This window comes from Macaca nemestrina, chromosome 2, assembly GCF_043159975.1.
Source record: "Macaca nemestrina isolate mMacNem1 chromosome 2, mMacNem.hap1, whole genome shotgun sequence".
Classification (NCBI taxonomy): Eukaryota; Metazoa; Chordata; class Mammalia; order Primates; family Cercopithecidae; genus Macaca; species Macaca nemestrina.
Window position 1 is genome coordinate 111290823 of NC_092126.1, and position 26296 is coordinate 111317118.

The 26296-nt window shown below is 43.1% G+C and overlaps 1 protein-coding gene across 48 annotated transcripts in view; it reads right to left on the reverse strand.

Annotated features, from left to right (window-relative positions):
• The window catches only part of LOC105480390 (microtubule associated protein 4), a 230273-nt gene that overhangs the window by 26852 nt on the left and 177125 nt on the right, over positions 1–26296 (reverse strand). For 22 of the 48 annotated variants that reach the window (XM_011739176.3, XM_011739171.3, XM_011739162.3 and 19 more), the window contains one exon: positions 24741–24791. The exons of 23 other annotated variants lie outside the window; for them this stretch is intronic. In XM_011739176.3, the coding sequence (XP_011737478.2) occupies positions 24741–24791 (51 nt within the window). Of the gene's footprint in view, positions 1–12648; positions 14624–24740; positions 24792–26296 lie in introns of those variants that run through there. 3 more of the 48 variants (XM_071091615.1, XM_071091614.1, XM_024792393.2) reach the window with 3 other exon arrangements.

Consider the following 26296-nt stretch of genomic DNA (forward strand, 5'->3'; position numbering starts at 1 on the left):
TTCCAACCACTAGCTCTCCATGCAATAGGACAAAAACCTCTTCTACCAGTCTATCTTTGGAATAAAGGTTGCTGTGAGATGGGATAAGAGCCAGAAGATCATTCAATGACTCCCTTTCCTTCCTTTCCCTATAAAGAACCACTTTATGGAGGATGTGAGATTAACCTGATCTAGTTCTAACAGTGACCCAGATTTCCAACAAGGCCGAGGAGACCCATGGAACCAGACTCAGGGCCAGAAATAAGTCTCCTACCTAAGGCAACATAGCCTCCTCTCTGTGGAGAGGTTACTTCGGATTTCAACAGTACTATAACTGAGAGCATTAAAATACCGTGAAATACATAACCTTGCTATGGGGAAGGCCTTTCTAACTGTTACAAGGTCAAGAGGCCACAAAAGATAAGTTTGACTAAAGAAAAATAAAAAACTTCAGCGTGGCAGAAAACAAAATAAGACAAAACACTATAATAAAAGTCAAAAGGCAAATGACAAACAGAAGAACTACTTGACCCTCATACCAAAGACAAAAAGCTTAGTCTATAAATTACTACCACAAATCAGTAACTGCTACAAAGGCCAATAATCCACTGGGAAAATGACCAAAACAATGTGAACAGACTTTATAGAAAAGAGATACAAAGTTTTTTGAAACTACGAAAAGATGTACAATGTTAAGTATAAGAAAAATAAAAATTAAAACCCCACTGAAATGCCATTTTTTGAGACAAAGTCTCACTCTGTCACCCAGACTGGAGTGCAATGGTGCGACCTCGGCTCACTGCAACCTCTGTCTCCCCTGTTCAAACAATTCTCCTGCCTCAGCCTCCCAAGTAGCTGGATTACAGGCATGTGCCACCACACCCGGCTAATTTCTGTATTTTTAGTAGAGACAGGGTTTCACCATGTTGGCCAGGCTGGTCTCAAACTCCTGACTTCAAGTGATCCACCCACTTCGGCCTTCCAAAGTGCTGGGATTATAGGCTTCGTGAACCACCATGCCTGGCCTGAAATGCCATTTTAACACTAACATATTGTCAAAAGTCCTAAAATTTTAAAATAACTATTGAGAATAATATGGGGAAATATACTTGGGAGGTATGTGAACTGCTATGATCCACAGGCAGGGCTGCCTGGCAGTGTCATTTTCTGAAAATTACAAGGACAGACAAATTCTAATCCAGAAAACCAATTTTTAGTAATTTATCCTAGAAGTGTATTTACACATCAGCAAAATAGTAAATGTGCAAGGTTTCTACCAGATCACTGTTTCTAAAAGCAAAAGAACAATCCAGAGGTCCGTTAATAGAAAACTGGTTATTATGGTAGAAATATCAATGTAATCTCTGAATGTGAAAAAATAAAGCATGGAGAAATTCTTTTATGATTACTATGCAATGGTCTCTATTAGAAAAAACAACAAAGCATAAGTATAATGTGAAACCATTGGTCTTGAAAAGGGATGGGGGAAAAGATATTGCAAATACACTTGTATATGCATTTTAAAAGAATCTTTGAAAGGATTGTAATTAAAGAACATTTTTGAGGGAAAGGATGGGACACAAAACTGGGGAGGTTAGGAGGCTTGAAACTTTGAGAAATAATGACAGATTTCACAGGAAGTTGCAAAGAAATACATAGGGAAGGTCCCTGTGTACGCTTTTACCCAGTCTCCCCAAGTGTTGACATCCTGCGTAAATACAGTATACTATCAAAACCAAGAAACGGAGACAACCCACAGAGCCTACTCAGATTTTTCGCTTTACGTGCACTCATTTCTGTGTGTGTGTTTGTGTGTTAGTGTGTGTAGTGCTATGCAATTTTATCAAGTGTAGCTTTGTGTAACCACCACCACCTCAGCCTCCTAAAGTGCTGGGATTACAGATTACCTGGCCTGGAGTGGCTGGTTACAATCAATAGGGCTCCTTCATGTTACCCCTGAATATGAATATCTACCCCATCCCCTTTCCAATCCCTAAATATATGGCAACTACTATGTTCTCCATCTCTATAATAACTTCCAGTACACTATATTTAAAAGTAGATATCCTTGCCTTGTTCCCAATCTTAGATAGAAAGCATTTGCTTATTCACCATTAAATACGATGTTAGCTGTAGGCTTTCTGTAGATGCTCTTTGTCAAGTTAAATTTAAAGTTTCTCTCTATTCCTACTTTGCTGAGAGTTTTAACATGAATGGTTATTTGATTATCTTAAATGATTTTTCTGTGTTTACAATTTATTTTCTTTAGACTATGATATAACAGATTACTTTTTTTTTTTTGAGATGGAGTCTCACTCTGTCGCCCAGGCTGGAGTGCAGTGGTACGATCTCAGCTCACTGTAAGCTCTGCCTCCCGCCATTCTCCTGCCTCAGCCTCCCAAGTAGCTGGGACTACAGGAACGCACCACCACACCCGGCTTTTTTTTTTTTTTTTTTTTTTTTGTATTTTTAGTAGAGACGGGGTTTCACTGCATTAGCCAGGATGGTCTCGATCTCCTGACCTCGTGATCCGCCCGCCTCGGCCTCCCACAGTGCTGGGATTACAGGCGTGAGCCACCGCACCTGGCCGACAGATTACTTTTGATTATTGCACTAACCTTGTATACCTGAAATAATTCCAATTTCAGTTTTTTTTTTTTTTTAAGAGATGAAGTCTGTCGTCTAGACTGCACTACAGTGGCGTGATCACAGCTCACTGCCACCTCGAGCTCCTGGGCTCAAGAGACCCTAATGCCTCAGCCTTCCAAGTATCTGGGACTACCGGCACGTGCCACCATACCAGAATAATTTACAAAAAAACATTTTTTGAAGAGATGGAGGTCTTGCCATGTGGCCCAAACTGACTGGTCTTAAGCAGTCTTCCCACATCGGCTTCCCAAAATGCTGGGATTACAGGCATAAACCACCATGTCCCATCATAATTTCAATCTTTTCAATTGATTAAAGTTGGTTTTATGACCCAAGATCCATCTTGGTGAGTGTTTAGGGGACACCTGGGAAGAATGTATATTCTGTGACTGAGTGGAATTTCTATCAATGTCTATGAGATTTTGTTGTTTGATGGCACTGTTATATCTTTACTAACATTCTGTCTAGTAGTTCTATCAATTGTTCACAGTGGGACATAGAAGTCCCCAACTGTAATTGTGACTTTGTGTACTTCTCCTTTTAGCTCTGTCAGTTTTTGTTTCACGTATCTTGACACTCTTGTTTCTGGGTGTGTATACATTTAGAACTGCTAAGTTTTCTCAGTGGGATTGATCCTTTCTTCTTTTCTCTGACATATACTTTGTCTGGTGTTAGTCACTCCAGGCCAGGTAATCTGTAATCCCAGCACTTTGGGAGGCTGAGGCAGAGTATCACTTGAGGCCAGCAGTTTGAGACTAGCCTGGGCAACAAAGTGAGACTTCCTCTCTACAAAAATCAAAAGAAAATTAGCGGGGCATGGTTGTACATGCCTATAAGACTCAGCTACTTGGGAGGCTGAGGTGGGAAGATTGCTTGAGCCCAGCGAGTCAAGGCAACAAGAAAAAACAACTCTCTCTCTCTCTCTATATATATATATACACACACACACACATATATACACACACATATATATACACACACACACACACAAAATCATTATATATAGCTATTGTTACTTTAAAAAATTAACATATTTCTTTCCATCTTTTAACTTTCAACCTACCTATGTCCTTATGTTTGTTATGCATCTCTTGTAGACAGCATATACTTAGGCAATTTTTTTTTTTTTTTTTTTTTTTTTTTTTTTTTGAGACGGAGTCTCGCTCTGTCGCCCAGGCTGGAGTGCAGTGGCCGGATCTCAGCTCACTGCAAGCTCCGCCTCCCGGGTTCACGCCATTCTCCTGCCTCAGTCTCCCGAGTAGCTGGGACTACAGGCGCCCGCCACCTCGCCCGGCTAGTTTTTTGTATTTTTTAGTAGAGATGGGGTTTCACCGTGTTAGCCAGGATGGTCTCGATCTCCTGACCTCGTGATCCGCCCGTCTCGGCCTCCCAAAGTGCTGGGATTACAGGCTTGAGCCACCGCGCCCGGCCAATTTTTTTTTTTTTTTTTTTAAGACAGGTGTGATCATGGCTGACTGTACTCACTGTAGCGTCTACCTCCTTGGCTCAAGCGATCCTCCTACTTCAGCACCCGAATAGCTAGGACCACAGGCATGTGCCACCATGCCCGGCTAATTTTAAAATTATTTATAGAGATGAGTTCTCCCTGTGTTGCTCAGGCTGGTCTCGAATTCTAGGCTCAAGTGATCCTTCTGCCTCAGCCTCCCAAAGGGATTACAGGCAGGAGCCACTGTACCTGGCCTACTTGAGACATTTAAAAAAAAAAATCTACTCTTCCAATCTTTGTCTTTTAATTGTAGTACTCAGACCATTTGCTTCTAAAATAATTCCTGATGGTCAGGTACTGAATGGATGGTCAGGTACATCCAGTCAACACTTTGGGAGGCCGAGGTGGGCTTACCACCTGAGGTCAGGAGATGGAGATCAGCCTGGTCAACAAGGTGAAACTTCATCTCTACTAAAAATACAAAAATTAGCCGGGTGTGGTAGTGGGCGCCTATAATCCCAGTTACTTAGGAGGCTGAGGCAGGAGAATCACTTGAACCTGGGAAGCGAAGGTTGCAGTGAGCTGAGATCACACCACTGCACTCCAGCCTGGGTAACAAGAGTGAAATTCCATCTCAATAAATAAAAAATGAAATAAAGTAAAATTATTACTGCTATGTTAGGGCTTAAGCCTGATGTTTTATTTTTTATTTGTTCTCTTTTTCATTTCTCTGTTTCACTTTCTTGCCTTCCTGTTGGTTACCTGAACATTTTTAATCTTTTTAATTTCCTTTTTTCATTTTTTCAAATTACGTCTCACCCAAGGTTACCTGAACATTTTTTAGAGTTCTATTTTTATTTAAAAAAAGTTTTTGAGGCCAGGCGCGGTGGCTCAAGCCTGTAATCCCAGCACTTTGGGAGGCCGAGACGGGCGGATCACGAGGTCAGGAGATCGAGACCATCCTGGTTAACACGGTGAAACCCCGTCTCTACTAAAAAATACAAAAAAAAAAAAAAAACTAGCCGGGCGAGGTGGTGGGCGCCTGTAGTCCCAGCTACTTGGGAGGCTGAGGCAGGAGAATGGCGTAAACCCGGGAGCCGGAGCTTGCAGTGAGCTGAGATCCGGCCACTGCACTCCAGCCCGGGCGACAGAGCCAGACTCCGTCTCAAAAAAAAAAAAAAAAAAAAAAAAAAAAAGTTTTTGAGTATATTGCTTTGTATATAGTTTTCTTAGTGGTTGCTCTAGGTATAACAATATACATACAACAAACTGGTATCAATTATCAATGTTCTACTACTGTTTTTTTCTCTAGAGATGGGGTCTCACTGTGTTGCTCAGGCTGGTCTCAAACTCTGGGCTCAAGTGATCCTACTATCTTCAGCCTCCTGAGTAGCTGGGGCTACAGGTGCACACCACCACACCCAGCTATGTTTTACTACTTTGAGTGACTTACTGGATGGAACCTTACTTCCATTTAGGATCCTTTATTTTCTCCCTACTTTAATTTTTTTTAAAGACAGAGTCTTGCTCTGTTGTCTAGGTCGGAGTGTAGTGGTGCAATCTCGGCTCACTGCAACCTCTGCCTTCTAGGTTCAAGTGATTCTCATGCCTCAGCCAACCGAGCAGCTGGGATTACAGGTGTGCACTACCATGCCTGGCTAATTTTTCTTTTTATCTTTAGTAGAGATGGGGTTTCATCATGTTGCCCAGGCTGGTCTCGAACTCCTGGCCTCAAGTGATCCACCCACCTTGGTCTCCAAAAGTGCTAGGATTACAGGTGTGAGCCACTGTGCCCAGCCTTAAGATATGTCTTAAGTGTTTCCTCTTCACAGATTAAGCACTACATCAGATAGTATTACAATTTGTGCTTCATATATGATTTATGATTTTAAAAAATTCATGAGGAGATAAGTCTATTATGTTTCCTTTTTTTTTTTTTTTTGGAGACCCAGTTTCGCTCTTGTTGCCCAGGCTAGAGTGCAATGCCATGATCTTGGCTTACCACAATCTCTGCCTCCCAGTTTCAAGCGATTCTCTTGCCTCAGCCTTCCTGAGTAGCTGGGATTACAGGCATGAGCCACCATGCCCGGCTAATTTTGTATTTTTAGCAGAGATGGAGTTTCTCCATGTTGGCCAGGCTGGTCTCGAACTCCCGACCTCAGATGATCCGCCTGCCTCAGCCTCCCAAAGTGCTGGGATTACAGACATGAGCCACCATACCTGGCTATTTCCATATTTTTACCCATTCCATTGTTGTTCTTTTATTTTCTGAGATTCCAAGCCGCCTTCTGTTACCATAACTTATCTTTTTTTTAATCTTTAGCCATTCTCTAAGGGTATGTCTACTAGCAACAAATTCCTAGTTTTCCTTTATCTAAAAATGTCTTTTTTATTTATTTCCCCTTCATTCCTGATGGATTGTTTTACCAAATAATTTGCAGTTGACAGTTCTTTTGACACTTGAAAAATATGCCACTTCTTTCTGCACTCCCCAGTTTCTGATAAGAAACAGGCTGTCATTTAAATTGCTGTTTCCTCAGCACCATAAGGAAGGTTAAAAAAGAAAATTGCTGTTTCCCTAATGCATCATATCTCTTTGCTTGTTTTTAAATATTTTTGTCTTTAGTTTATAAAAGTTTAATTATGAAAAGTCATGGCATGAATTTCTTCGCATTTATTCTATTTGGTATTTGTTCAGTTGCTTGAATCTATAAATTTTGCCTTTTGTCAAATTTGGGAAGTTTGTAGTCATTGTTTCTTTGAAAAGTTGTTCAGCCTTGCATTCTTGCTCCTCTCCTGCGATTCTGATGATACATATGTTAGATCTTTTGTTATTGTCCCATGGGTTTGAAGATATATTTTTTCCTTGTAGACCATTTTTTCCTCTGTTGTTCAGATTGAATAAATCCTATTGATCTGTCCCCAACTTCACTGATTCTGTCCTCTGTTATCTGCAGTCTGCTGCTAAGCCCATATAAGGTTTTAATTATTGTATTTTTCATAACAACAATTAACATTTGGTTCTTTTTATGTAACTTCTATTTCTTTGCTGAGGGTTTTAGTTTTCATTTGTTTCAAGAGAATTCATAATTGCTTGTTAAAAGTACTTTTATGATGGCTGCTTTAAAATTCTAATTTTGTACTTTAGCATGCAATCATCCTGTTTATATTGTTTATATTTAGTCTACGGGTTATGACTGTAGTTCTGATGACAATTTGGTTTCTAGAGTCCTTGCAATGCAATTATGGCCTATTGTGTTCTGGTTCTGCTAAGGTTCTAACTAATCCCTTTTGGTACTGCCTGAAAGGGCTGTAGGGACTTACCTGGGCCACCCAGTGTCAGCACATAGGGGCTGAGTGATGCTGGAACCATAGACTAGACACAGCTTCCTCTGGACTGCTCTCTGGCTGCCTGGGACAGGCAGACCTGTTTGATCTCTGCTGGGGTTGCTGGGAGCAGGAAACACCTACCTTGGGGGCTTTCTCCTGCTAAGGGGAAGGAAGTAGAGGTTTTGAAACCTACGAAAGTCTCCTGCCACGGGGTAGAGGATTACAAGACACCAGGGCTATAGAAGCCACTGGTGCTGTTACCTGGTAGGGGACAGGGGACAGGCCTCCCTGCAGTTGCTGGTGATGTGGGTGGATCGGGCCTACAGCTTCTGCTGAGTGTGGAGTGGACAACAGGAAGGCCCTTATGGGCTGCACTGACACTGTACCTGCAGGCAGACTGAGCCCACTATTGGGGATGGGTAGTGAAATAGGGCTCACCACTAGGTCTTTGCTGGTTTTTTTTCTTTCTTGCTTTTTTGGCAATAGAGAACAGATTTTATTTGTTTTCTTTTTTTTTTTTTTTTCAGTCTATGCTTGTTATTAACTCCAGGTTACAGGCCTCTCTAGTGCCCAGCCAGGGATATGCAGGAGACAAAAAGAAAACCCAGGGGATGGGTGCAGTGGCTCACGCCTGTAATACCAGTACTTTGGGAGGTTAAGCAAGGAGGATCACTTGAGGTCAAGAGGTCGAGGCCAGACTGGGCAACAGAGCAAGACCCTATCTCTACCATTAATCAATCAATCAACTGATCAATCCCAGGGAATTCACTGCACTGTCATTCCTCAAGTCCTGAGATCCCTACCAGGTTTGCCTTCTTTCTACCTCATATTCTTTTATGGAATTATCTTCCATTATTTCCAGAGTATTTAGTTGTATTTATAGGGAAGGAGCAGAAAACAATGAGTTGATACCATCTTGTCTTGGTAGGAGGTTTTCTTAATGAAGAGCACTTTGTACTTTTTGATGTTTGAACCATATGTACTGAGAGTCAAAAACTGAGCATTTTTATAGTTTTAAAATGTAATGGGAAAAAACCATAGCCAACAACTGCGCAAATTTGGTAACGCATTTGTTCTACAGCAAGCTCAAAGAAGATCTTATTTGTGTAACTAGCTGCCATTGGACCCAGACCCGATAAATATTTTTCAATAAGTTCAGCATTTTCAGTAAACAACATGAATACTTCATAAAGTTGCATTGTCTATGATATAGGCATGCAGTAACTCAACCTGTACAAATAAATGTAACTGCACATAAGCAGAAACTGCTTTCTCTCTCCCAGATGGTAGCTCTCAACAAACTCCCTCCCTTGTCTCATGGATATATCAGGCAACTTCTTTTTTGTTGTTTGTTCTGAGACCTGATCTTGGTCTATCTCCCAGGCTGGAGCACAGTGGCACGATCTTGGTTCACTGTAGCCTCGTCCTTTTGGGCTTGAGCGATCCTCCCACCTCAGCCTCCCAAGTAGTTGGGACTATAGGTACGTGCTGCCATGCCCACCTGAGTTTTGTATTTTTTCTTAGAGATGGGTTTTTTGCCATGTTGCCCAGGCTGGTTTCAAACTCCTGGTTTCAAGTAATCTGCCTGCCAAGGCCTCCCAAAGTGCTGAGATTACAGGCATGAGCCACCAAACCCAGCTATCAGGCAATTTCTAGAGACCACAATCTACATATCCCCAGAGTTTCACAAAAGAATGTGTGAAGTGGGCCAGGCGCGGTGGCTCACACCTGTAATCCCAGCACTTTGGGAGGCCAAGGCAGGCGGATCACGAAGTCAGGAGATCCAGACCGTCTTGGCTAACACGGTGAAATCCCGTCTCTACTAAAAATACAAAATAAAAATTAGCTGGGCGTGGTGGCGGGTGCCTATAGTCCCAGCTACTTGGGAGGCTGAGGCCAAGGAATGGCATGAACCCGGCAGGCGGAGCTTGCAGTAAGCGGAGATCGTGCCACTGCACTCCAGTCTGGGCGACAAAGCGAGACTCCATCTCAAAAAAACAAAAGAGAACAAAACAAAAGTGTGTGAAGTGGAACTCATTAACTCCTTCACTGAACTGTGCTCTTCTGTTGGGTCTTTCTATTACCTATACTACCACCAGCTGGGAAAACCAGCCTCACATCACAGCATGACTGTCAATTCCTTTTTCTCACACACCACCCACATTCCAGTTTCACTTTATCTTCACCTGTTATATTTCCCCTCTCATGGCCTCAGTGTTTCATCTACCACTACCTGAATCAAATTTCCCTAACAGGATTGTCTGCCTTCAACTCTTGGTCTTCCAGTTCATCACACTTACTGACAGCAAGTCAGTCTACCTAAAGCTGACCTGGAGCTACCTTATCTGCTGTCATAGGCAGTCACCACAGTTTCAGAACATGGTAGTAAGCTTTAAACTTTTCAGTGGGACATTTGAAGCTTAGCAAGACTGGATTCCAAACAACTTTCTAGAATTTTCTCCCATTATTTCTTGCCACATATGTAAAGATGGCTTTGGAATATTTCCTTAACCTATCCTCTCTTCTCTAGAGAAGCCTCAAGATGAATGAAGCGGGTGGGTCTAAATGACTCAGATTGGTTAAGAAGGCTATGGGACCTGGTATACAGTTGACTGGACCAAGCTGAGCCAATAAGATATAATTATTCACTCACTGTCAGTACAAAGACATGGAAATTACAGTCATGCAACATTGGAACCCTGACATATATGGTGGTAACAAAGCTGGCCACGGAGCTCAAACCATGGCAACTCAATGCTATTCTGTCCTGGGCAGAAAGAGTCACAAGGGAAGCAAAAAGAGATGACAGAGGAAATACAGATTTTTAAAGGGAAGAGAATGGAGCACATGTGCAGGGAGAAGCAGAGGTCCCAAGAGAGATATACACAATGGTGGCAGCCTGGCCACATTTCCTGACTAGATGCCCTGAGATTCCTCCATTGTTCTTTTACCTAACATGAGCTGTCTAGGCTTCATACCTTTGCTTATATGAGTTCCCTTGCCTGGAAGGCTTTCCCTCTGCATTGTTTGACATGCCAGGGTTCCAAGGCCCACCTCAAATGTGACTTCCTCCAAAATGTTTTCACGATTCACAACCCTCCCACTGCCTCTTAGCCCTCCAACTGGATTGAAAGTTACTTGAGGATAAGGACAATTTCCAGTGCCTAGACAGTGAATGCAAATGGTAGGCATGTTAAATGAAACAATCTTCATATGAAAGTTGCTTGAGGATAAGGACAATTTCCAGCTCCTAGATAGTGAATGCAAATGGTAGGCATGTTAAATGAAACAATCTTCATATAAAAGTTTTACCTACAGAGTGGTTAACAGAGTCAGCATTTAAACTTTTATCAGGGTGAATGGATCGGTGGATTTGTCAGTCATCTGAAATTTTTTTCTATTAGCACAAACTTCTATTAGTGTGAATTAGAAAGAACTTGTTCTGAAACAAAGTCTTCACTCATGATCACCTAGAAGGTATGTGGTACTGAACAAAGCACCTGGGGATCAAGAAAAAGATGACAAAGTCCTGTCCAGGAGGAGCTTACAGTTCTGTCACAGCTAGAAGGAAGCAACAGCATGGGACACCTGAATGCTTGTGATCCTGGAGTCATAAGAAATCAAAGAGGAACTATTAAACTTCTCTGCCTCCATAAAAAAACATGTTTTTTATCTCCATAAAAAAACATGTTTTTAGGCCGGGCGCGGTGGCTCAAGCCTGTAATCCCAGCACTTTGGGAGGCCGAGACGGGCGGATCACGAGGTCAGGAGATCGAAACCGTCCTGGCTAACACGGTGAAACCCCGTCTCTACTAAAAAAAATACAAAAAACTAGCCGGGCGAGGTGGCGGGCGCCTGTAGTCCCAGCTACTCGGGAGGCTGAGGCAGGAGAATGGCGTAAACCCGGGAGGCGGAGCTTGCAGTGAGCTGAGATCCGGCCACTGCACTCCAGCCTGGGCGACAGAGCAGACTCCGTCTCAAAAACAAAAACAAAAACAAAAACAAAAACAAAAACAAAAAAAACAAAAAAACATGTTTTTTATCTCAGATAAAAAAACATGTTTTTTATCTCCATAGTGATTGGCGGAATGGTGGTGGGTGAATGCTCAATAATGGGGGCTTGGTTGGCTACATAAAAAAACATGTTTTTTATCTCCATAAAAAAACAAAAACCCAAAACATCTTATGTCTTCTACTTACCACTCCTCTAGAAAATACCATTTCTTACTTTCAAAGAAAAAAAGTAAAATTTTATAAAAATGTACTGAGAGTAATAAATATTAGAGAAAACAGGTCCCAGGAAACAAGACTATTTTTTTTTAAATAAGCAAAACACATGTTTTAAATACCCATTTACAAGCTCCTGAATTATGGCCCTTTGTGCTCAAACTGGACTCAGAAAAACGCAAGCTTTTTCAGACCACCACAGTAAGAGCTGTGGGGGGATGGGAGATGGGGAAGAAAAGGGCCAGGAAGAAAGACACAAAAGGCAGTCACAAAGACCGCAACATTTAGCTGTTTATTAGGTTGTAAGTCTCTCCTCCTCTCCCCGTTTTCTCTTTCTTCTTTTTCTCCCCACAAATCCTCTCAAAACACACACAAAAAGAGAACACTAGAAGCAAGATTGGGTCAAACATGAAGAACACAGAAAGAATATTAAACAGCTAGCTTTAAAGGGTTCTTTTTCAGTTTGAACAAAAGTAAAACGTTCTCAAAAGCAAAACAGAAAACAGAGCTTCCACCCAGATCATGCAACTTAATGAGAGGAGGTTAGTGCTGATAAACCCATTGTGAATCTATACAAAGTGACAGATTTTCAAGCAAGGAAATCAATCATTTGCGATTGGAGGATTTAGAGCTCAGGAATCATCTGGTTCAAACCAACCGGGAGCTGAGGGCTGGGTGGATGGGGGATGGGTTGGACAGGGTGACATGAGGTCAAGAAAGGGGCTCTAGTTTTTATGCCCACCATTCTCTGACCCCATTCCACCCCGAACCCACCTACTCAATTCACACTATCTGTCCATGCTAGTAAGACATTCGGCTTGACCCTGCAAGATTCACTTTGTTCTCTTTCTTGCCTCACTCCCAGCAAGCCTCTAACACAAGGGAATTAAGCTTTCCCCAGGCAGTCACAGAACCAGGCTGTAAAAAGCTGCTTAGTGCTCTGCTGGTAATCTGTCACTTTGGTTCCTTCCTTGCTGTCTGCTTGTTCCCAATGGAGGCAAAATTTAGAAACATACCATCACGTGGGGGCTCTTCACACAGAAACGATGGAGTGCTCTGGGTTGCAGTGACCTCAATTTCTTTCTTCCCTGCCAGAGCTGTCTGTCCTGGCTGTTTCTCTCCTCGCTGGCAGACCTGGGAGCATGAATCAATTCTAGTTTCACTAATATCTTCCTGCCCTTTTTCCTTGCTGCTTCCTTCAGGAATCTGCTCCAGCTTACTATGGAGATACAATCCAGCAGTGCCGAGTTCCTTTTTCCCAGAGTTGCTGCTGCTGTTGCTGAAGTGGGCCAATTCTTCTCTCTTCTTGGCCACTGGTTCCTCGCAGATGAAAGGAGGTATCTCTTTAGTAGACACGATGGGCAGTTTCCCAGGGCTCAATTTGTAGCTAGCTGTCTGTTCCTCACCCACAGTCATGGAGCGCTTCATAGCAGGAGCTCCCAGTTTCCCAGGCATAGGACTAGACATTGGGCTACTAGGGGGAGGCAGCAGGCCAGAAGAAGGCTCTTCTCGGGCAGGGAGTTCAGGGTACTTATCTGCAAGGTTGACAGCTGGGGGAACTGAGAGGTGAGAACATTCAGACAGGGCCCTGCGCACTGTCTTCTTCTGCTGGGGGGCTTGGTTGAGCACAGCTTCCTCCTCGGTAGAACTCAATTTCTCCAACTCTTTATCATGGTCTCTGATGTGAGAGCTTGCATTCAAATGTTCCTGGGTGAACACCATAGTGATTGGCGGAATGGTGGTGGGTGAATGCTCAATAATGGGGGCTGGGTGGGCTACAGACACCAGGAGTGGGGACTCACATTTCAGCTGCTCAGAGTTATTTACCACCCCAATCACTGGGCAGCCAGGGATGATGCTATTCTTCATCTCTCCCGGAGTTGCTTCCCTTGAGCCCAGAGGGCCTTGAGCCACTGGATGAAAGTTGGGGTTCCAAACACTGGTTTCCTGCTCCTTAGCATACCTGGTAGGGACGTCAGCCGCCCCAGGGAAATCCAGATCTGACTGGCTCTTGGTCTCTAGTCCATTCTTCCCTGCCACCTTCCCCTGAACTGGAATGGTTTTGTTTTTGTCTGGCCCCTCTATGAGTCCCAGATGGAACTCAGAGGTCTTCTGGTGTACCGAGTTCCCCTCCAAGGGATGGTAGGTCTCTGAAATCACATACCTGCTCTCAAGGTGACCCGAGGCTGCTTGATAGTCCGTGTCCTGCACTTCAATGCTGAGCTCTTTGTCTAGCTTCCCCTCAAAAAAGCAGAGCTTATTCTGCTCCAGGAAGCTGGCATTCTTCACAAGCCCATCTTTCGGTTGCCCGTCCATGCTGACATTCAGCCCAATTTCATTCAGTTTGCCCTCTGTCCTCTGCCATTCGAATCCGGCTTGACTGATTTCTTTTGGGGAGTCCATTCGGCACTCCGCAGGCTTGCTCTTACTGAGCTGACCGTACGCGGCAGTGAGAGAGGCTGTCTGCTTGTCTGAGAGCGACATCGTCTCTTCCACTGCTCTCCCTGCTTTCGCTCCTGGAGCTCTAATACCACCTACGATCACACAGAGCTTGCAGTGACATCACACCAATTCCCCAGTATTCATGACAAAATTCACCTCTCCCTCAATGCCCCTCTCTCCTCAAGCAGTTGGGTATTAAATGTACTTACAAATGTGAAAGAAAGAAAGAAAGAAAGGAAGGAAGAATGAATGAAAGAGAAAGAAAGAACCTGCTGCTTTCTGCACAATGAAATGCTACTGTTAATCTGAGAATGTAATTTCCTGTGAACTAGCACTCTGTTTAGATCTGCAATTTAAAACACGGTACGGTGCTAATCCAAGCACTAAGGATAGTAATTATTTTGGCTTTCACTGATATAGATATGTGTATACCCACACACTCTCTTATCTGATATCATGCCCACCCTTCCACATTCACCCACTCAGAAAACTGTTTTAAAAATAACCGAGACTCATTTGCCAATCCCCAGCTATAACCCCCGAAGAAGAATCCAGGAAATTGTTCAAAATTGGACTAAAAAAAAAAAAAAACCCCACACCTTAACATAGTATTAAAATTACAGGCATTCATTCTCAGAGGAAGAGTGGGTTTGCTGTCATTGCAACTCATCAATTTCACTTGAAAGCTGACTTGAGTGGGGTCCCTAAAACCCAGAAGAGCTCCATCCATAGCTCTGCATAATGGAAGAGTTTAATAAAGGGTTCATTTAAAGACTTCGGTGATCAGGGCTTTGGGGATAGGTATTCTAATTATAAGAAATTTGTGTGACAACAAATGCCTGATGCATTTACGCCTGTCCCTGCCCCCACTTGGTTCCTTGGATGAGGCTGGGTTGCTCCCTCCACTACCAGCTACCAGCCCTGCTCTTTCCAGCCTAATTATCTGTTAGGTGTCATGTGAACACACTGGGGGCAGTTCATCTTTCTCTGACCTCCAGACTTAGGGACTCTAACAATTGTAGCTTGGAGTTTTCCCCACCCACCAGAGCCTACTGCCATTTAACTCAGCATGGTCCTTTGCTGCCCTGGGCTTTGAGCTCACAAATTATATATTCAAGCTGAAGGACCCATAAAACAAAATTGTGGGAAAAAAATTATACTGTAAGAACAGGCCATGCTCTTACTTTGAACAAAGCTGATTTTTCTTGTCTAGCTGTAAGTTACTGTCTTGCACTAACATAGCATATTGGAAATATTCTATCAGAAATCCAAGAGAAGTCTTTTTCCAAGATGAAGAAAAGATTTAGATTGCTTTTTTTTTTTTTTTTTTAAAGGCCATTTGCCATAAACTGCAATGATTTGATTACAGTTTTTATTTTTTATTTTTATTTTTATTTTTATTTATTTTTTTTTTGAGACGGAGTCTCGCTCTGTCACCCAGGCTGGAGTGCAGTGGCCGGATCTCAGCTCACTGCAAGCTCCGCCTCCCGGGTTTACGCCATTCTCCGGCCTCAGCCTCCCGAGTAGCTGGGACTACAGGCGCCCGCCACCTCGCCCGGCTAGTTTTTTGTATTTCTTAATAGAGACGGGGTTTCACCGTGCTAGCCCAGGATGGTCTCGATCTCCTGACCTCGCGATCTGCCCGTCTCGGCCTCCCAAAGTGCTGGGATTACAGGCTTGAGCCACCGCGCCCGGCCTTTCACCTTTTTTTTTTTTTTTTTTTTTTTTGATTGATTACAGTTTTTAAATGCCTTTGGAAAAAAGGGCAAATTAAGACTGTTCTTTGGTCTATAAAATGTAAAGAAATTACCAAGGTCCGCACAGGAAAGCTTGCTAAACTGTAGCCTCTGTCCCCAATAACTCACCTTCTCTATTCATACCACTCAAGTTCCCAACAAGAGTGCAGGGATCAACCATATATCCTTTTTGCATTACCTTTAGTACCTGACACAGGGCTACATTCATGATCATGAGTGGCAACGTTGCAATGCTGAAAAAAAATATAAATTTCCATTTACCTCTGTCCTGAACATGAACTGAGCCTCATATACATTTCTTCCCCTTGATCTTGACCTGTTTAGTAGCAATACATGACAAAGCACAATACAGATTAATTGGCAAGGAACCTGGTTTCTATACTCTATGGCAAAGATGTTGCTGAGGAAAAGGAAGTGAGGTATAACAAAATGAAGAATGCCAGGAGAATCATGATTCTAATTAGTAACAAGAAAAAATATGAGGCAAGATTGGACACAGAAAGGCCGTGGTAACAGAACACGGCTGAATTATCGCTTTCTTATCTTTTTTATACATATAATTGAATAATCTAATTAAGTATGTACAATATGTGATGAAAATTATGAAAGTCTGGAGGTGGCTGGGTGCCATGGCCCACACCTGTAATCCCAGCACTTTGGGAGGCTGAGGTGGGCAGAATGCTTGAGCCCAGGAGTCTGAGACCAGCCTGGGCAGCATGGCAAAACCCTGTCTCTACAAAAAGTACAAAAAATTAGGTGGGCATGGTGACACAAAATTGTGGTCCCAGCTACTCAGAAGGCTGAGGTGGGAGAATTGCCTGGGCCCAGTAAGTCAAGGCTGCAGTGGGCCGTGATCACATCACTGCACTCCAGCCTGGGTGAGAGGAAACCCTGTCCAAAAAAAAAAAGGTCTAGGGGTGGGGAAGATATTGTTGCAATACAGTGCGAATATGCCAGAGGAAAACTCTGGAAAATACCTTAGAAATCAGGTAAGCTTCAACAACCCCATTCTCTCAAAACTAGTCACCCCCTACAAATGACACACACGTATACATCCTCAATTTACTGACATGGTGGGGAAAAAATTAATTTGGCTTTGAGTCAGAAGGCCAGATTTTAAAATCTGTGTCACTTAATAGTTAAAGAGTCTTAGAAATTCATTTAACTGCTCTTAGCTTCAGTTTCTTCCTCTATAAAAGGAGGGGAATCTTTAAGGTGCTCTCGGATTCCGTTTTACCACTTTCACATCTGAAGTTGAAACAGACATTCAAGGAATCACAGGCCTGCTGCTATGTCCAACTCACAATGTGATTTCAACTTGGGGCTCCACTAGGCAGTACATTCAGTAACCTTTCTGTCTCATGCGAGGGTGCAGCCTATTGGCAGAGGCATGACTGGGTGTGGTGGATGCTGCAGCATGTCTGAAGAAAGTGGTAGTTGGCCCTTATATTCTGAAGAAGCGGAAAATACCAAGGCAAAGAACAAGCATAGAAACTTGTTCCTTATAGCCAAATTATTTTTAGTTCTGGCTAGCCTACCCAGACCCACTTCACCAGATCCTCCCTGCCCAACAGCTAAGGCAATAAGTAAAATTACAGGTCTCTGCTACCTTCAGATATCACATATTCTGCCTCAGTAATTCTATCCACAAACAGCAGACTGCAAAATGTGAACCAGCCAAAAGACCAAGAGCAGAAACCAGAAGAACGAAGCTAGCCAGGCACAAAGGAGTGCATATTCCAGACTACAGTTCATACTGTGTAGATCAGAAATGTGGTCAACCTGAAAAAATATAATTATGAGGTCCACATCTAGCAACTAGGCCAAGCACTGGCTTCATAGTTACAAGGCTCAGGAGACAGAGAGTTGAAAGAGGCAATCTGGGGAGGGGGGCGGTCAGGGCCAAGAAGTTCAAGCCCATAGAAGGGGCGAGTACCCAAGACATCATGCCAGCCAGATGCTCAGGCATACAGATAAGCTTGGTGGTCACCCAGGGGTCTGAGTACAACAAAACACATAGCTGTGAGAATTGAGGGAATATATATAAAAAGCATTTGACAAAGTAGTTAAAACACAGAAATACATAATGTATCTACTGATGCTAGCTTTAAAAAAACAACCAAGAAGGCCAGGCACGGTGGCTCACGCCTGTAATCCCAGTTCTTTGGGAGGCCGAGGCAGGCGGATTGCCTGAGGTTGGGAGTTCAAGACCAGCCTGAACAACATGGAGAAACTCCGTGTCTACTAAAAATATAAAATTAGCTGGGCGTGGTGGCATATGCCTGTAACCCCAGCTACTTGGGAGGCTGAGGCAGGAGAATCGCTTGAACCTGGGAGGCGGAGGTTGCAGTGAGTGGAGATCATGCCACTGTACTCCAGCCTGGGCAACAAGAGTGAAACTCCATCTCCAAACAAACCAAAAAACAACCAAGAAACTGTACATATGTATATGAAGTAGGTTTTCCTACTCTCTACAGGGAATCTGATGTGTAGTAGTAATAACAACAACAACAACAACAAAAAACAACAAAAGAAAGAAAGCCTAAGTCCCTGGACTGGAGAACTGCTACATTCTGATAAAGATAGACAAAAACAAAACAAAACAACCACTACTACTCACAAGAAACAACATATGAATCGTAACTGCAATCACTAACAGATAAGAGAAAAAGAAAAGCTAAATTTCAAAATCTGGGGCACTGCCTAAGGAAAGGAAATAACCTATTCCCTGAATCCCTTTTAGGACAAGGGTCCATTATATCCATCAACAGTACTGCAAAGACACTAAAGTATGTGTGACAGTACAGTCAGAATGCTGGGGCTTCCCTAAGAGATCCCTCATTTTACAGAGGAATAAAATGGGGTCCAGAGAAAAAAAGTGGTTTGCCCATGATCAAATGGTGAAAACTTAATGGAAAAGCCACAAAGAAGATGCTAGGTTTCTGACTGCCAGTCTTCCCAAACCGCTGAGCAAAAATTAATCTTAGTCACTAGATGACTCTCCTTTTCGATGTATCTTTTTTTTTTTTTTCCGGCTAACTACAACCTCTGCCTCCCGGGCTCAAGTGATTCTACTGCCTCCTCAGCTTCTGGAGTAGCTGGGATTACAGGCCAGCACCACCATGCCCAATTAATTTTTGTATTTTTAGTAGAGACAGGGTTTCACGACAGGGCTCAAGGCCAGGCTGGTCTTGAACTTCTGACCTCAGGTGATCTGCCCAACTCGGCCTCCCAAAGTGCTGGGATTACAGCTGTGGGCAGTGCTGCCCGCCCAATCTATCTTTTTTTGTGATAATTGAAGTACTTCAAACTTTAATTTGGAATTATAATTTAGCTCTTTTGTGATCAATTCAAAACTCCCAAATTAATACACAGTATGCATACACATGTGTATGTGTGTGTGTTTAGGGGAGCAAAAGCGAGTTTGAAATAAGGGAGAAAAAGAAGCAATGCACTTAGTTTCAGTGTTTACCTTATATCTTAAGAACGGGCTTGTTTTAGGCTGGGCGCGGTGGCTCACGCCTGTAATCCCAGCACTTTGAGAGGCCGAGGCAGGGGGATCATGAGATCAGGAGTTCAAGACCAGCCTGGCCAATGTGGTGAAACCCCATCTCTACTAAAAAAAGATACAAAAATTTAGCTGGGCGTGGTGGCAGGCACATGTAATCCCAGCTACTAGGGAGCCTGAGGCAGGAGAATCGCTTGAACCCGGGAGGTGGAGGTTGCAGTCAAACGAGATCCCACCACTGCACTCCAGCCCGGGCGACAAAGTGAGACTCCGTATCACACACACACAAAAAATGGTCTTGTTTGTATTATGCAAAGAGTAGTAAGGTGTGGGTGACTTATTCCTTAGCAAACTTCTGTTTCTAATTTCCAGTCTTAAAATAACTTAGATTTAATATCTTTCTATAGTGCCTTAGCACTGTGAGTTTCCTTTCAGGTGGCTTCTGAGTAGGAAGACAGGTTCAGCCTCACTAAGAAAAAGCAAAGAACCAGAGGCTTTTACAGAGGGGAAGGGACAGAGTAGTTTATAGTTTGATTACACTATTGCTTTTGCAAGGCATACAAAGATATTAACTGGAAGAATAATTAATGGCTTTGTTGCACCCCAAAGGAGGTGAATGCCACCTGGATGACAAATGATGGCGAAAGCCTAGTATAGAATAATTAGTAAAACTCAAGAAAGGCTGGGCATAGTGGCCCACGCCTGTAATACCAGCACTTTAGAAGGGTTAGGTGGGAGGATCACTTGAGGCCAAGAGTTCAAGACCAGCCTGGGCAACATAGCAGGACCCACATCTATACAAAAAAAATTAAAAAAAAAAATTTTTTTTAGCCAGGTGTGGTGGTGCATGCCCGTAGTACTAGCTACTTGGGAGGCTGAGGAAGGAGGATCACTTAAACCCAAGAGTTTGAGGCTGCAGTGAGTGAACTATGATCACGCCACTGCACTCCAGCCTGAGTGACAGAGACCTTGTCTCAAAAAAAAAAAAAAAAAAAAAAAAAAAAAACGAAAACAAAAAACACCCCACAAAACATCCTGAGAATGGCCAGTTCAGTACTCCAGTCCAAATAAGAATCAGACATAATCTCACTCAGGGATGCAGATTTATCCACAGGAAATAGCCACAGCAAGAAACTCCAATCTCCCAGCTGCTGTAAAATTATATCAAGTTGGTGGATGAGGTAAACACATGAAATTTGAAAAAGGTGAGCCTGCCTAGGTAAAAAGAAACACACTTAAGAACCAGAAGGACTAAATTCTAGATTCAGCTGCCACTGGGATCCCTTGTCTCTAGATTCTTCCTCCCCAGGAGCTGGGATTACAGGTGTCCACCATCACCACGCCCAGCTAATTTTTGTATTTTTAGTATACATAGGGTTTCACTATGTTGGCCAGGCTGATCTCAAACTCCTGACCTCAGATGATCCTCCCACCTCAGCCTCCCAAAGTGCTGGGATTACAAGTGTGAACCACCGCCCCTGGCCCCTTGCCTCTAGGTCCTATTCCTACTCACTCACCTCTGTAACGTCTCTTTGAACCCCTCCTGAGTTCTTCATATTATCACAATACTCTATACCTTTTAAAATTTAGAAACCACACTGCAATCTTTTATTTATATGCTTTTCCCAGGAGCTTCTAGACGGTAGGAATGTGAACTGTGCATTTGTGCCATGTGGGTGCACTGCACAGTGCTTGACTCACAGTAAATAAGCTTTCAAAAAAGATCTGCTCAGTGAAAGGATGGGTAGATTCCTTTTATACTGCATCTGTATCATTTGACCTGATCCGTCCCATCATTAAAGCTGTCTTCAACCCAACCTAAGAGGCAGTGATCTGGAATGTCCTTTGAGCTACAGATTGTGAAGTTCTATTCCATTCTGAGTTTGAAGAAAGTGCATGGATTCCTGTGTGTCTGGGCAGAAAGTGGTTTCTAGGACTCTTGGCAAAGCCTGCAGGTCTCTAATCCCAGTACATGTACTGGCAGATATTTCTGTTTTAGCCTTGTGCTTGGAGTTAGTATTTAACCTGTTCAGGGCCTTGGTTTTTATACATGAGAGACAACTAGTTTCTCTGCATTCCTTCTAATCAGTTACCAAGGCAACACTACTTTTCAGATTGACCAACTGTTCCCAGTTATTGCCTCCAGGAAACAATTATCATTACAACGAAAGTCAACAATTCTATTTTTTTTTTTTGAGACGGAGTCTCGCTCTGTCGCCCAGGCTGGAGTGCAGTGGCCGGATCTCAGCTCACTGCAAGCTCCGCCTCCCGGGTTCACGCCATTCTCCTGCCTCAGCCTCCCGAGTAGCTGGGACTACAGGCGCCCGCCACCTTGCCCGGCTAGTTTTTTGTATTTTTAGTCGAGACGGGGTTTCACCGTGTTAGCCAGGATGGTCTCGATCTCCTGACCTCGTGATCTGCCCATCTCGGCCTCCCAAAGTGCTGGGATTACAGGCTTGAGCCACCGCGCCCGGCCAACAATTCTACTATTAACAATGATTGATGACACCACTCCTTGTTAATAAATGGTAAGGTCATCAAGTTATAATCTAGTTTCTTGCCTGGAAGTAAATGTTCCAAGTGTTTAGACATACATATATATATGTAAAACTATTTCAGAAACCATATTCTACGTTTTAGAAACATTTCTTACATGTTTTAACTCAAGAAAATAAATCATGATTCTCTCTGATTAACTTTCAAAAGATGAGAAGCAAATAGACAATGAAAAAGCTGAGGCGAATAATCTGAGTTATGTGAATCAAAGACATGAAAATGCTTATGGATAAGAAATCCTCTAAAGGCTGGGCATGGTGGCTAAGGCCTGTAATCCCAGCACTTTGGGACACTGAGGCAGGAGCATCACCTGAGGTCTGGAGTTTGAGACCAGCCTGGCCAACATGGTGAAACCCCGTCTCTACTAAAAGTACAAAAATTAGTCTGTGTGTGGTGGCTTACTCCTGTAATCTCAGCATTTTGGGAGGCTGAGGTAGGCAGATCACCTGAGGTCAGGAGTTTGAGACCAGCCTGGCCAACACGGTGAAACCCAGTCTCTACTAAAAATTCAAAACCTAGCTGGGCACGATGGTGTGCACCTGTAGTCCCAGATACTTGGGAGGCTGAGGCAGGAGAATCGCTTGAACCTGGGAGGTGGAGATTGCAGTGAGCCGAGACCACGCCACTGCACTCCAGCCTGGGAGACAGGGAGACTGTCTCAAAACAACAACAACAACAACTCTAAAAACTACAACTTGAAAGTATCAAGTCTTTGTTCGTTTAAGCCTAGTATTGACCCTCCCATGGCCCTCCCCAAAAGAAAAGAGAATCATCCAACTAAAACTAGGTAGAAAGATAACCCATTTCTTCAAGCAAAAATCTAAGATCTTCTGCTTACAAAGGTACACAATACCCCTAGGAATCTTTAGGAGTTTACTTTCTTCTCCCCAATTTCATCTCAAAACATTTCACAGATCTCCGTTTCCCAAATCTGACTTTATTCCATGCACCTGCACTTCACTATGTATGCCTTACACAGCTGTCCCCTAGAATGCTTTACCTTAATTTGCTCAGCAAACTCTTAACCATACTTTCAGTCTCCTGTGTGAAGATTTCTCTAGGTTTTGTAGGAAAACTTAGTCCCTTTTTCCTCTGTATTTCCATAGGATCTAGCTCACACTTCTATCCTTTTTCAGAGAAGTAAACTTCTCTCACTAGAGGAAAATTGTCTGTTTTCTACCCTGGAATCTCTGAAGAGTAGAGAATGTGTTTTATTAGTCTATTTTTAGAGTAGGAGTAATATCACTTGGTATCTACTGAATGAATAAACTAAATACTAAAAACTACAAATCATGTTGTGTGTCCGCTATTTGCAGAGCAATAGGCAATGTTTATGTATTTTGGGAGGCCAAGGTGGACGGATCACTTGAGCTCAGGAGTTCAAGACCAGGTTGCGCAACATGGCCAAACCCAGCCTCTACAAAAAATACAAAAATTAGCCAGGCATGGTGGCATGCACCTGTAGTTCCAGCTACTTGAGACTGAGGTGGGAGTATCACCTGAGTCCAGGAGGCAGCGGCTGTAGTCAGCCGAGACTATACTACTGCACCCCAGCCTGGGCGACTGAGCAAGACCTTATCTTAAAAAAAAAAAAAAATAAAATAAAAAAGAATGGAAGCCCCCTTACTGTCCCCTCCATATCCTAAAGAAGTAACTATATCTGCAATACTGTAAATCAAAACTAAGTTTTTATTTTAACAGTGTGTTCAGGATCCCCCAATGCAATCTGTCAACCAGAGGGTACAAGTGAAGGGTGAGGGAATATGAGGGGAAGAAGCTTCTTTTAAAGCAGGATATTCAAGCCAGGCATGGTGCCTCACACCTATAATCTTAGCACTTTGGGAGGCCAAGGAAGGAGGATAGATTGAGGCCACGAGTTTGAGACCAGCCTGGGCAATACAGTGAGACCCCATCTCTACAAAATATATTCACCAAGTATGGTGGTGCACACCTGTAGTCCCAACTACTTGGGAGGCTGAGGCAGGAGGACTGTTTGAGCCTGGGAGGTTGAGGCTGTAGTAAGCCATCATCATGCCACTGCACTGACAGAGTGATACCTTGTCTCAAAAAAAAAAAAAAAAAATTTAACAAAACAAAATAAAGTAGGATAATCAATTGTTGCTTGATTCATTTCAAAGAATATTTAAATGTTCTAGCTCAAACAAGGTAATGACCACACAGTATTGTTTGGAGGTTAAAAGAGTTTAGGATGGCAATGAGCATATAGTAAGATTCAATCAATGGTAGCTGTTTTTAGCTGTGTGACTAGTCCCAATAAATTTCATTAGCATGGTAGTAAGAAAAAAAGCCAGTTGGGTCGGGTGCAGTGGCTCATGCCTGTAGTCCCAGCACTTTGGGAGGCCGAAGTGGGTGGATCACGAGGTCAGGAGTTCGAGACCAGCCTGGCTAACATGGTGAAACCCTGTCTCTACTAAAAATACAAGAATTAGCCGGGCGTGGTGACGCATGCCTGTAATCCCAACTACTCAGGAGGCTGAGGCAGGAGAACTGGGGTTGCAGTGAGCCTAGATCGTGCCACTGCATCCCTGCCTGGGCGACAGGGAGACTTTGTCTCAAAAAAAAAAAAAAAAAAAAAAAAGCCAGTTGAATCAGAGGGCAAGTGGGGTGAAAGTAATGAGGAAAGGAACTTCACAAATGGCACTACAATAAAGAAAAGACATTACCAAATGGGTACTTCTCCAGTTGTAAAATAGTAGCAAGTTCTAAGATAACAAATGGTTTTTTCATCTGCTGAGCATATTTTATTTATATACAAGGGCCTTGAAACTGTTAGAATTCTGGGTTTATAAATTCCTTCAAGTTTCACACCAAGAGAGTTTCTCACCATAAACTGACATTCCCAGCTGCTGGTAGACAGTTGATGAGCTCAAGCAAACTGAAGAAAGAAATGAAAGCCAGATTATAAGAAGACCAGGCTTCACTATGGCAAAGGGAGGGCCTATTTACAGGGATCCCAAACTGTCCCATTCACAGTAGCAGCATAGCAAGTACACTGTCACTCACAGTTCCACTTGGTTTCCAGGGGAACAACTAACATGGAGCGGGTACTGGAATCTAATATGGATCATCCTTTCAAGCTTGTGCTTCCCTTCACAAAAAACACAATCCCATAAGAAGTTCTTTTCTGGCTGGGTGCAGTGGCTCATGCTTGTAATCCCAGCACTTTGGGAGGCTGAGATGGGCAGATCACGAGGTCAAGCAATCAAGACCATCCTGGCTAACACGGTGAAACCCGGTCTCTACTAAAAATACAAAAAATTAGCCTGGCACGGTGGTGGGCGCCTGTAGTCCCAGCTACTCGGGAGGCTGAGGCAGGAGAATGGCATGAACCTGGGAGGCAGAGCTTGCAGTGAGTCGAGATCGTGCCACTGCACACGAGCCTGGGCAACACAGCGAGACTCTGTCTCAAAAAGAAAAAAAAAGAAAAAGAAGTCCTTTTCTGAAAAGTTGAGCTGAGACTTCCCGACGTATGCATTAATCTTCCCTGCCTGGAAGAACATGCATAGTATGCAAAGAAACCTGATAAAGTTTCCCTAAATTTGAGAGCAGCATGAAAAAATAACAGTAGAGCAAACAGTAAGCTGGAAGAGACTGGCAATATATTCACTTTTCCTACTTCCAAACAGGGTAAGATCAGCAAATAGATAATTCATTTATAATTCAAAAAATGTCATTAGGCATCATGTATAAATAAAGCTCTAGGCTGGGTGTTAAAAAGTACACGTAAATAAACACAGACTCTCTCTGGAAAATAAAATGCTAGACAGAGTCAAAACCTAGATTCTAATCCTAAATTAACCTCTGATTCACAGTTTATGTTCTCATGATGTATCTTCATTTCTCCAAGTAGAAAAATGTTTAATTAGTGCCTAGATACTAAAAAAAAGTCTATTTTATATTTAGTAATTGTCAACCTTCTTCTTTTTAAGTACCTGAAACTTCTGGAAGCTTCTGAAGCAAGACTAAGAAAAGCATGGGTCTTAGAAACATAAAGACTTGGATTAAAATTCTAACCCTGGCACTTCACCAGCTGTGTGACCTTGACAGCCTCCATTTTTTTACCTGAAAAATAGAGATAATCTTTTTTTGTTTGTTTGTTTTTGAGATGGAGTCTCGCCGTGTCGTCCAGGCTTGAGTGCAGTGGCGCAATCTCGGCTCACTGCAAGCTCCGCCTCCCGGGTTCACGCCATTCTCCTGCCTCAGCCTCCCGAGTAGCTGGGACTACAGGTGCCCACCACCACACTCAGCTAAATTTTTTGTATTTTTAGTACAGACAGGGTTTCACCATGTTAGCCAGGATGGTCTCGATCCCTGACCTTGTGATCCACCCACCTCGGCCTCCCAAAGTGTTAGGATTACAGGTGTGAGCCACCGCACCCA